General features: G+C 46.7%; 1 protein-coding gene across 1 annotated transcript in view; it reads left to right on the top strand.

Annotated features, from left to right (window-relative positions):
• CACNA2D2 (calcium voltage-gated channel auxiliary subunit alpha2delta 2) overlaps positions 1-12,944 on the top strand; it is a 99,302-nt gene that overhangs the window by 72,631 nt on the left and 13,727 nt on the right. Inside the window, exons 19-27 of the mRNA XM_078610585.1 lie at positions 187-258; positions 3,377-3,448; positions 4,542-4,603; positions 5,020-5,096; positions 7,900-7,966; positions 8,901-8,998; positions 10,032-10,122; positions 11,261-11,323; positions 11,706-11,806. Of these exons, the coding sequence (XP_078466711.1) occupies positions 187-258; positions 3,377-3,448; positions 4,542-4,603; positions 5,020-5,096; positions 7,900-7,966; positions 8,901-8,998; positions 10,032-10,122; positions 11,261-11,323; positions 11,706-11,806 (703 nt within the window). The remainder of the gene's footprint in view (positions 1-186; positions 259-3,376; positions 3,449-4,541; positions 4,604-5,019; positions 5,097-7,899; positions 7,967-8,900; positions 8,999-10,031; positions 10,123-11,260; positions 11,324-11,705; positions 11,807-12,944) is intronic.

The following is a 12,944-nucleotide window of genomic DNA, read 5'->3' as shown; positions in this document are numbered from 1 at the left end:
TAAATGCGATTACAAAAAAATTGGTGGAAGCGGCTTCTCATCTATCCAGCCTGGTTTTTCCACCCCAGTTGGCCTGCTTGAGCGGATCGTGTTATTGGAACAAGGATCGGGAGATGGACACTCCTCGCAAGCTACTGGACGTTTTTTTTTTTAACGCACGTTCTCGTTTGTCCCCCTCGACTCAAGCTTGCGAGCTTTTCTGAGCCAGTGACGCTCGACTTCCTGGACGCCGAGCTGGAGAATGACATCAAAGTGGAGGTAAAAAACGCGCGACGATTTTTCCTGCTTTCGGTGCTTCGAGTTGGCCCATCAAAAACTGCTTGCCCAACTATACTCCCCCCCCAAATGTGGTTCCTTTATGCTGCGTTTCCATGACCGTCGATAAGCACGCCCAAGCCGTGCCGAGCCATTCCAGGAGCAGCACTGCTGGTGGTTTGTCCCGCTGTTGTCCTTCAGAGCAGAGAGAGAGCGGAAAGGGTGACCGACTTAACAGTTGGACATTATTACTCGTTGGGTTCCCAGGGAAACCTAGGACATATTAATAAAGAACAATTTGCATGCGTATAATCTACGTTGATTACCTTATGAATAATCCAACCGGTAATGGATACCCATTGTAATTTATATGCATTCATTAATCCCCCCCCTTCGCACATGAAGGGCTCACAAGTGACGTCATCACATCTACCCCTCTATTCAAGGAAGGAAAGAGGAGGATTTCTCCACAAATCTGGCTGTCTGCCTGATGAAGCTGGTTGTAATTACTGGTGAAACGTCGTACTCAGATTGTAAATGTTGTGGCCTGGCTCTCCAACACACCGGTGTGCTGTACTAGTGACTCATTGGCATGTTGTGTTTACGTGACGAACCTTACTAATTGGCTGTGTCGGGTGATGGCGGGTTTAATGACACATTTATATTTACGCGATATAACCCAACAAAACCTATATTATGAACATATTAATGAAGTTGAAAACGAAAACAACCGATTGGAATTGACATAATAAGCAGTTTTCTGTTGGTTGATATCGATCATCAAATAAATCTTGAGAAAGTAAAATAAATTGCGCATGTATGACAGAGTTATTGCCTGAAACATCAGCTCACTGTATATTTCTCTTATGTGCTTATTTTACCCAGGATAGCCACAATGTGTCTGATGGCTTCTTTTCAGGGGGGGGGTCCGAGGGGGAGGTGACGATGGCGTTACAGATTCACATTGAGTAAAATGTGGTGTACAATGGCCTACTCTTGCGAATGACGTCACGTGATCGTGAACGTGCACTGGTTAACACACACCACAGTCATAACCAGGATGGTGATTTATTAACCAACTTGAAGCATCGCTTCCTTACCATTTTTTAATTGAAACTAATTTCTATCGACCTACTTTTTGTCTTTAATTTGTTGTCCTTCCCCCTCACCTCCGATTAGCACGGTTGGCTACGTACGGTGCAAAAGAAGTTCAACATACATACAGCCCATAGATTAACACTGCCCATAGACTCAACACTACCCATAGACTCAACACTGCACCATAGACTCAACACTGCACCATAGACTCAACACTACCCATAGACTAACACTGCCCATAGTCTCAACACTGCTCATCGACTCAACACTACCCATAGACTAACACTGCCCATAGACTCAACACTGCCCATAGACTCAACACTGCCCATAGACTCAACACTGCCCATAGACTCAACACTACCCATAGACTTGACACTGCCCATAGACTCAACACTGCCCATAGACTCAACACTCCCCATAGACTTAACACTGCCAATAGACTCAACACTGCCCATAGACTCAACACTGCTCATAGACTCAACACTCCCCATAGACTTAACACTGCCCATAGACTCAACACTACCCATAGACTTAACACTGCCCTTAGACTCAACACTGCCCATAGACTCAACACTGCCCATAGACTCAACACTGCCCATAGACTCAACACTGCCCATAGACTCAACACTGCCCATAGACTCAACACTACCCATAGACTCAACACTGCCCATAGACTCAACACTGCCCATAGACTCAACACCGCACCTCCGATTAGCATGGTTGGCTACATGCAGTGCATCAGAAGTTCAACATACATCCAGACTATCACCATCTGCCAAGGAGCAAGAGCTAGCAGCGATGGAGCAACAGAGGCTAACACCATGGAGCCATTTTATATATTGAGTGTGTGGATCAAGGCCTTATCATGCGGTTGTTCCTGAGCTGTTCCTTGGTTAGCAAAGCCTGGTTGACAGTTTTGATGGAAATTAGGTATCTTGGCTTCAATTATGGGAGTACTGTCTGTGAAAGTGTTTGGCCAATCACACGTGGCTCCTGCGAATCACGTGTGCAAGTACATCGCGTACCCGATGCCGCGGACTGACGGATCTTACTGGCTGTCAATTAGTGAGTGTCTTTGATATGTTTAAAAGCCAACTCCTGCATAATGATGACTTGGGGGTACATTACTTTCTCTCTGCCTTTCACTGGCACCATGGGTAAGCTGTTAATTGATTATGATGATTTTTTTTTTATCACAATTGCTGAGAACAGGCTCAAGGAGGACCCATGATGCAAAGCAGCCGGCCGAAGAGAGTAATAATGATTGTACAGCAGATGAGAACGAAAGTGTTTTATTTGAATCGAGTAAGATTGGGAAAGTTGAAAAAAGAGACTGTGGGAAGAAGTGCGAGGGGAGAGAAGTGTTCTGTCATGAAATTAGGCTATTGAACACGGTATGCATTTGTTAATCTAGTCGAACGGCGAGTCCTTAACGTTGAATGCGTCTCCGTGTCAAGTTCACGATAATGATTATGATGATTATTTTAACACTGCCCATAGACTCAACACTGCACCATAGACTCAACACTGCCCATAGACTCAACAGTACCCATAGACTCAACACTGCACCATAGACTCAACACTGCCCATAGCTCAACACTGCCCATAGACTCAACACTACCCATAGACTCAACACTGCCCATAGACTCAACACTGCCCATAGACTCAACACTGCCCATAGACTCAACACTGCCCATAGACTCAACACTGCCCATAGACTCAACACTGCCCATAGACTCAACACTGCCCATAGACTCAACACTGCCCATAGACTCAACACTGCCCATATACTCAACACTGCCCATAGACTCAACACTGCCCATAGACTCAACACTGCCCATAGACTCAACACTGCTCATAGACTCAACACTGTGATCTAAACGAATTGTAGGGAAGCGATGGAACAACGCCAACTCGAGTGAATCCATGAGCAGAGGCGCATCGATCACCATTCTCAGGGACACCTTTGATTCGCAGCTTTGACGATGTGCATCGGTCTGTTTTGTCTTTTTTTTCTTTTCAGATTAGAGAGCTCATGATCAAAGGAGAATCTGGCACAAAGACGTTTGAAACGCTAATCAAGTCATTGGATGAGGCAAGATGATTTTTTGTTTTTCCTTCACTTTTGCATCCCCCCCCCACCCCCACCCCCGTCATTCAGAATTCCCTCCCATTGGTCATCGTCCACTCTACCGATCCCATTCCTTTCTTTAGATTCAGACCTAAAAACGCGTGTACGCTTGCTCCTTCATTGTGCACCGGTCCGCGGAACCGCGTGCGTTACCCCAACCGTCGTCAACATCACCGTCGTCTTTAGCATTTTCAACGTCGGCGTAATCGTCAGGTTTCTTTTTTATTCCCCTCCGCGTTTAGAAACGGGCGTATAGTAGAGTATTCGGCTGCTATGAATTTCCACGTTAAGAGCCACTTCGTTGAGCTATCATTTGTGATGGACAGGTTGCTTCTGAAAAAGAGCTACAGAGCTCAGTGTGGGCCTTACCTGGTAAAATTAAAAAAATAGTAAATAATTCCTTCTGTCCTCTGCAATTGACAAGTCACTTCCCTTAACAACGTTCCTAAATTTCCGTGCCTCTCCAACCTTCTACATCCATTTGAATTTCCACCCCTTTTCCCCCGATTTATGCTCGGCGTGACAGTTGAAACAAAGGTACGAGTTTTTTTCTTTTTTAAATGCCGCCACCTCTGTCCACTTTAGCAATATTCGTGGGTACGTCACGGCTGGTTGATCGTTCGGCCACGTGCGGTGGGGGTAGAGTGTGAGTACGCCCACTCCTTCCAACGCGTTTGGTCAATGAGGAAGAGTAGGCCAAAATACCCTCCAGAGCTCACTGTCGTGGATGCTATCCCGCTGGCAGTGGCGTGAGCAAGCAGTTGCGAAGGCCGCATTACTTCTTACGTACGTTATCTACAGATCCTTTTATATAGATGATTTAATATCTTGAATTGTTGTTATGGGTGGAGAAGTGGCATGATGGATACATTCCAATGATTAAACCATCGATTTGTCTATGTTGCTTATCCAGCAGCTTAACAAAGAGTTTTTTTGAATCCTCTGTGGGAATGGGTATGAGCGTGCATTATCTGTTTCGAGTACTGTGCACATCAAAGCAAAGGCCAGTTCCTGTGTGCAACAGAAGGCCTTAACGTGACCCCCGGTTCTTTTACAGAGATACGTGGATAAAGGTTTGAGGACGTACACGTGGAAGCGAGTGCGGGAGACAGACTACAGGTACCCCTTCTTTTTAATCAAAATACCCCACTGGGAAACTGCGCAGCCGTTGATGATGAGCACGTTGGTGTTGGGGTCTTACCCGGCCTGTTGGCTCGGTGGTAGAGTGAGCAGCACAATCGGAAGGTTGCAGGTTTAAAGTCCCGGTTGGGGCTTGACTCAGCCCCATCATTCCACTGGGGTTGATAATATGATTACCACCTAGTGGCGAAGTCAACACGGTTGGACCCGCTCTAGGAATGTGGACCTTTTGAGCAGGAAAATCACTTCGGCTTTGTTTAGAGTATCTGCTTTTTTAACGAAACTGCGAATCAACGTGAACGATGCGAAAGACGTTCAACATATGCAGTGTGTCGTCGGTGAGTGGCGCGCTCTGGCTGCCCTGTCCCCACCCTCCCCCCTCTGTGTGCCCGCAGCTTGGCCTTGGTGATGCCCTCGTACAGTCTCTACCGCATCAAGGCCCGGCTGAGTGACGATATCACGCAAGCCAAGTGTAAGGCGCACAGCAGAGCCACCCGCGCACACACCCCCTGTCGCGTGACCCTGCTGTCTTTGTAGGCGACATGCGGTTCCCAACAGCGGCACGTCCACGGACTCCTCTTTCTGCAAGATAGTAAATGTTTTCATTGTTGCGTTGACCTTATGCCTTTATTTTCAACTTTATTCAATTTCCTATATTATCTATATTTGGAAAACGGCTGTCCTCTTTCTGTTAAATGATGTCACAACAAATGATTCCAAAGCGGTGATTTTATTTTTTAAATGCGTATTGTTATTTATTTATGTGCGTTGGATTTAAACGAGCCACTGACGTGATTTACTAAATGCTGTCGGATGAAAAATGAGTAGACCTTTGCAAGACATAACCAACACGAGCAGCGTGCGAGTCAGAGTGTTTAATGTTTGTATCAGCCGGTGATGCGTAAACAAACAGGTTTTGAACATGCACTATTAATCGCGCTAAGGAGAGGTGAACGGTAAAAAAAATGATTAGAAAAAATTTTCCAACATGTTTACACTTAAAATAATGTCCATGTTGTTTTTACTTAGTCTTCAATTTTTTTTCTTTATTTCCATTCCCCTTTTTCCTTTGACGTCACAGCAGTAGAGCGATTACTGCCATTTTTGCACATCTTTGTCTAGCTTTGAAGGAAGCAACTAAAGTATGCGTACGCTGTCCATTGATTGGGAATAACTCGAAATGCTGGCGCTGTGTTCCCAGGGTGATATTGTTTTATATTCTGCAGAGATGGCTGAACAGTAGCAAGTCTGTGCCACATTAATCAAATAATGGATTAACTTTAGACTGTTGATGCAAAAAAAACTCTTGGCTGAGATTGGATTTTAAATCTGATAAAATTATCTCCCAATGTAATTAGTGACCCTCGTGATTCTGGGAAATAGCTACCTTTTACAATTAACAATTGGATTACAGGCATATAGAGAGCATCGCAGGCATCGTTTGTATTTGTGATCTTTAAAAAAAAAACTATTTTCAGATGTTTATAGCGCACGTAACCATCTCATAGATTTCCCCCCATCATTCTGCATCTTGGTTAGATGTGTAAAAATTACCTTGCTGAAAATGACTTTCATTGCCCGACCTAGCTTGTCAACACTCAGATAGGGCCTCACTGTCACGTAGTGTACCTTGCAAGCGTCGGTAGCGAGATGCAGCTTTGGAATCATTGCTTCTAAGCTTGCACCCTTTTATTCGTTACTTATTTAGTTATTTTATTTTACCTTTTGTTCTTCTGGCCCTGTGCAAGCCAAAAGCGCAGGGCTCTGACTGGTCTGAACTCACTGTGTTTGTTGGTGGCGAGTATTTGCGGTATGATGCACACACAATATTTTTATTCAAGTCGTAATTGAATAAAATATTGTTTGTAACCCATCCCCTCCCAACCCTTTTCTGCTTTCTCTCTCTCTCTCTCTGATGGACTCGTACAGCCAATCTGAACAAAAATAAGGGCAAGTATTTGACTATTAGTCCCCCACCCTGTCTTCCCGAACCTGTACATTTGGTGCCTTTCCTACCGTCCTCTTCCCAGCCTGCTTGCCCATCCACCCTCGCTGTTACTGCCCCTCCTATGTCACCCTCCCAGAGCGAGCGGTAGCGTGTTTTCCCCGAAATATGTCCACGACTGACCTCTCCCAGTATTCTCTCTCTTCCCACATCGAGTTACAACGCGGCGTCTGTGCATATTTCGTCTCGTTCTCCGAACCCCTGTGCCGTAAGTCTCGGGTGGAGGGCAGCGCCGAACGCTAACGACGGTACCGTCGTCTCGGCAATGCGTCCCCTAACCCTCCCCCCCTCCCCCGAGCCACACCACCCACCCACCTACCCACACCACCCACCACCACCCATTCCCCTCCCCTATACCCACCCCCTCTCCACCCCCATCATTGCCCTGTTCAGTTGGCAAGTCAGATTACGTGTCTCATTATCCTAAAACGCCTTGTCATGATCCTGTTCACGTTACGAGGTCGCGATTAATGCGACATCTTGTAAAAAACATTCTCTGTTGTTTAGCCATTCGAGACGTCATGCGGAATGTGTGTAAGTTAAAGCCGTGAAAGTTGCCTTGTTTGATTTCGATTTTCGCGTAAATTGTAATGGTAATCCAGCCCTCTGTCAATCCACTGCTGGATTAAGGCCCGGCCCATCCTGTATCAGCCATGGGAGGTTGTTTGACCATGCTTCACTCCGCTGGTCGGTGCGGATTGATGAAGCAGCTGGGGAGGGGGGGTCCAGGAACGGTTCAGATATCCCCGCTAATATTAACCGTGGCCGTGAATCAAACTCGGGTCGGCGGCAACTCATGCAGATACACGGGCATTTACATTCATAATGATGCAGCATCTTGTCAAATGTGTCTGTGTTGGCACTGCGGTGTGTGCGCTCACACAGACTAAGAGGAGACTGGCAAATGGACAGAGCCGTGTTTGGAACGCGGAGGCACCAGGCTTCGTGATGAAGCACTGCTCCCCTTGATGAGTGCCTCTTAAACACGGAGAAAGACCACGAGGGAGGGGGGTGGTCCTTGTTTAAAAACTCAGTTGTAGAGCATATACAAGTTATCTCGTAAAGCGTTGCTAAAATTTACATTCCTTTGCTGGCGCGCGGTAAAATGTATAATACGGTCTACGTGCAACAGCAGCTCCTTGATGCAGCTTAAAATAGAGTGCCGGTTTACGGATTTGAAGAATGGCTATTCCCTGTCCACCGCATCAGCCCCCTACCATTCTGCAGTCCTTGATGGTTGTTCCTTGGATGCTGTTCCTTTTTATTGCAGATTTTTCGTCCATGTTACCTCCATCTTCCCACTCTGAAACCAGGGGACATGTATTCATAGCCCCCAGGTAGCCACGTGTGTGTTTTTCTCCCTCTCATCGCCATGTGTGGCATGCCGTGTTGGGTTGCTCTCTCTCGAATGCCTCCATAAATGATCCTTGCGCCTTCCTCGATCCGTTGCGGACCATGATTTTTGTTTGTTTTCAAACGCCATGCTTGCAGAGGGTCGGGGGGGGGGCTTTACTCGTGACTGCATGCGTGAACGTCTTGTTGTGATTTTTTTGGTGGGTGGGAGGACGGGGGGGGCGTTGGGGGAGGGGCGTGTAAAGCATGCGCCGTGTTTGTGTGATGTGACGTGCAACGCCTTGTGCTGCTCGACCCGTGGCCGTGCGGTGCGGGCACCGACGCTTGCATGCTGCTGCTGCCGCGGTCGCTCGACGTGGGGGGGCGGGGGGGGGGGTGACGCTGCATGCCGATGGCGATGTGCCCGCGTTTGCGTCGGCCGTCGAGGGTGAACGTCAAACTTTGAAGTCCACTCGTGACTCGGCGAGTGACCTTCCGCCTCAAACACCGCCAGTCCTCGTCGATGTGTTGTGTTTTCCTACATTTCCCAGCGTGATTTATTTTTATATCAACGCGACTAATTCAGACTTATAAGATGAATTTGCTGTTTGTCTGCTGCTGCTGCTGCACTTGTTGTTGTGGTTGACATTGTCCCGAATAATCGTCAAAAACTCGTGGTCAAAATAATCTCGCCGCGCCCATTTTTTGTGTGTTGTGTGTGTGGGGGTACGCCAAGCCACGTGCGTTGTAATTCCCTCAATAACCTCTCCAACCACTGTAAGAGGCTCACAATTGCTAATGTCTAATGGGGGGGGGGGGCATGCAGCAGAGCGCACATGGACAGTGGCCACTTGTTTCGCGCTCTTTAATTTGGAGCTGTCGGTCCGTCGGTTTACCCTGCACCCACCTCACCTCTGCGCTCTTTCCTCTTGTCTGCAGGAAGTACTGCAAAAATATGAAAATAGTGAGAAACAACACTGAGTTCCTCCTCAACTTCATCGACGAGATAGATAATAAATCGCCAGATGCACCCAACTGTGAGTCGTTATGTTGTTAAATATGGCAAAAAAAAATACGTTGCATTGCCCCTGTTCGTTTTTTGATGAGCATTGAACTCTCCCAGGTGTTGTTCTGTCATCAGTGAGTGTGTGGTGAGTGCCCGGTGAGTGGTGAAGTGTGAGTATTTGGTGAGCGTGAGTGTTTGGTGAGTGCCATGCGTGCGAGTGTGTGCCCGGGGGGAGTGTTCATGTCTGAGAGTGGCGAGTAGTGAATGTGTGACGAGTGCCAGGTGAGTGTTATTATGTGTCGGGTAACCCTGTCCATAGGGCAGGCTGCCTTCTCGCAAGAAGGTAAATTCGTGAAAATGTTTAATGTACACGGTGAGCTTCGTGTAAAAAGGGATGATAAATACACGCACCAAAATTGTATTATATTTGTCGCTCACGTAGAAGGATAACCTGCTCACGATGGCGACGTATTGCTGTTTAAATGTAGCATCGCAATGGTGTTTCCTTAAATCGTGTTCTGAAAATGCTCTTACTTCCATCATCCGTGTACGCAAATTATTTATTTATACGTCGAAGAAAACAGAACTTACCTTATCATATTCCCGACGATACTAATGTCTGGATCGAATCGCTCCCCATGCATGAGTGGTTGCATGAGGTCGTGACTTGGGGATCACCATTTGATTCGATAACCGACTATTTTTTGCCTCATTTATACCATCTCGTTCACATTCTTTTCTTCGTGAGCCTAAATGTGACCGCATATAATTTTTAATCTTCTTGGACATTTGTCAGTCCTACCGTTGCATAAAATTATTGCACGCACGATTCAATGCCAACTATCTCGAGCTTAATAATCGATTTTAATCAGTTAATCGCTAATTGCCTGCTGTTTTGTGTGTTTTGGGATCAATGCAAATTGTTAAGACACAAAAGCCAAAATGACAATCCATGGGTCCAGGATTGCTTTGTTTGGCCCTGTAGACCACTAGCAAATACTGCACAGCTGTATGCTACAAATCAAGGTTAATGGGTTTGCGGTGTTTATTGGTTTATTTTACAGGTGAAAAGGAGTGGATTTATAACCTCCTCCTGGATGTAGAAATCACCAACAGATTGGCGAAGGAGGCATGGCAGGACCTGAACAAGAGCACGTACGTATTTACTTGTTCTACACAAGGAATAAAGAATGTACGGCACATTCTATAGATTCACACCACTGTATGTTACCTAAATTCACATCACTGCAGATTCTCTTGATTCGTTCCAATATAGATTTTGTTAGTTCTCACATGTTATATATACACACACACACACCATTATACATTGTAAAAATACATTCCACTGTAGATGCTATATATTCACCCCGCTACACATTCTATAGATTGGCACAACAAAACATTCTCGAGATCAGGAGTTGGGAACCTTCGGCCCATGAGTTTAACTCCGACGAACCTTGGCCGCATGAGGCTGCCCAACTACGAAATGACCCACAGATGGTATCTCCCTTCATCACTGCAAGCATCTTGACTGCACAAATCGGGAACTAGAGGGGAACATCTCCAACCTGGAAACACTTTTTATGAATTGGTTGTGCTGAGTGGAGGACGGTTTCCGACACGCACGTTATTTACACGACCGAAAGCAAAATAAACTCAATTGTGAATCGCAATATTGGTGGTGCAAGCCTACGTATGAAATTTAATCTGGTAACGCTGTTCAATTTCCACGCGCTCCGTAACTTCTATCACTGCCAAGGGAGTGTTCTTGTGTGGCCACCTCCCGAAGATGTCTGAAAGTCCTATTCACCTCTGAATCAGGTCGGGTAAAGGTTCCTCACCCCCTTACCTTAGAGCTAAGCCACTGACAGTACTTGGCACATTCGGTGATGTATAATTAAATAATGATACCATTTAAATATCCAAGAACGCATCACTTGAGCATGAAGACTTTCTTTTCAGGAGGGTCATTTGCAAGGGACTTTCTACTTGTTGACACGCTCGTAACTTTTACGCACGATTTGTTTTATTATCGGACAGCGCCAAGGTGTGTGTTTGTAATGCGCGGCCTGCCAAAGATGGTTTTGAACGTCTATATTCTCTGCCGCCGCCCCCCCCCCCCCCATCGGGAAAACGTTTCCCCCACCCCCTGGGTCCTGCACCTCTCCCGCGGCCAGGGCATCGGTGTTCCCACCGTCAGGAGTAAAGGCCGCCTGCCGCTCCAGGGGGCCACGCGTGCCGAATGATGCCGATGGGCAGCAGCCGTGACTCAGATTCGTTTTTATTTCCGCAGGCATGGGATCAAGACGTTCTTTGTCGCGACCGACTCGGGTGTCACACGCATTTATCCACTCGAGTGAGTATTAACCCCCCCCCCCACCCCCCGATTCCAAGCAACGTTCGGCACTGGCGTTTGCTTCGTACGCTTGCAGCCCTTTTTGTCAATCCACTGCTTGCTGAATGAGGGCCTCCTCCACGCCATGCGCAGGCCCGTGGGGGTTGTACGACCATAACTCGCCTCGTTGGCCACTGCGGGTTGGTGAAGGCGGGGATGGCGGGGAGGGAGCGTTAGATGCACAGTATAAACTGGTTTTGCTGCCACAAATGTTTGCTGCACGCCGCACGACGGTAGTTTTGCGTGGCCCCTAGCGACCGCTCGAGGCCGCTATATTCACCGCGGCAGGTTTGGGCGGCGGAGTTCCGTCATGAGTGGGCCGTGTGCACGTGTGCGTTTGCAGAGAGGTTGAAGACTGGGACGAGGAACCGGAGCCGTACAATGCCAGCTACTACAAGCGCAGCCTGGACAATGAGGGCTTTGTCTACAAGCCCGTGATTCCCAGTATGCGCCACCAACGCTGCCCACCTGCAATATTGGCCAGCATCGCTTCAGATCCTGGGTTCAGATCATGACCTAGATGTGCCCGGCACAGCTGTACATGCGCTGCAGAAATATTCGTGAGAAATTCCCAAATTAAAATATTTGTTGTCTTTGGACCAAATTTTATTCCAATATTGGGCATTTTCATAAGACCAAGAATCCTTTCATAACTCTCCCTGAGCTGTGAGTGTACTCGTACAAAGTGATCACGTTTCTCATAGAATACGTGAACTGCTTCTGAGATTCATTTCGAGCGACCGTCTTTAACCACTCAATTATGGGTTGAACTTTCCCACACTCGCTGCTATGGTTAAATATATGTTGTGTTGCAGAGAGCTAAAATTTAGCCCAATGAAGCAGAAAGCCTCAATTTTCACGATGAGTTTTTTTCTGTTTTGCACAGTCATTGGTGACCAGGCTGAGGCCATCGACGCACGACACTTGTCAGCTTGGGCTTAATCACAAGCAGCTACCTAGATTTGAACCCAGGATCCCATGGGCATGCTGGCTCGGTGATCTGACCCTGAGCCACCCTTTGGGTATCTCCTATATCCCACAGAATTCTAAACATACGCCAATAAATTGATCTTGCGCTGCGGGAAGAAGCACATTTTAAATACTTGTTATATATGCGATATGCTGGAGAATGTTATATTTGTATTTTTCATCAGTAGATTATAACTGTGCTCGGACTGTCATGCTCATTTTTATTGTGTTCACTGAAGTTTGCCTTTGCATGTGTGCTCTTTTATTCCTTGATAGAGGCACGTCCGCCTGTTTCTGAATATTCTCTGAAACGTAAAGCATTGATATCTTTCATATTCAGATCTCCAAATCTGAAGCATATCCTTAATGTGTATTCTGAACCCGAGGTAGAGGTGGTTCTCGTGTTATACGTTTAAAAAAACAAAAATAATTACTAGAGATGGTTAATTTACGTGAGAATTTCTAGCGGTGAGGAACTGAAATAGATCGTGAAGGTGGCATGGCTCCTGAGGCAGTCGGATAACAGACAGACGGAATCGATGGAAGGGATTTTTGTGCAGAGCTGAAAATAGACACAGCTGAACTGACAGCCTGCACATTAATTATCAGAACC

This window comes from Lampetra planeri, chromosome 34 (genome assembly GCF_965212315.1).
Source record: "Lampetra planeri chromosome 34, kcLamPlan1.2.h2, whole genome shotgun sequence".
Taxonomy (NCBI): Eukaryota; Metazoa; Chordata; class Hyperoartia; order Petromyzontiformes; family Petromyzontidae; genus Lampetra; species Lampetra planeri.
The sequence above is the reverse complement of the archived record's forward strand: the minus strand, read 5'-3'. Positions and strand labels throughout refer to the sequence as shown.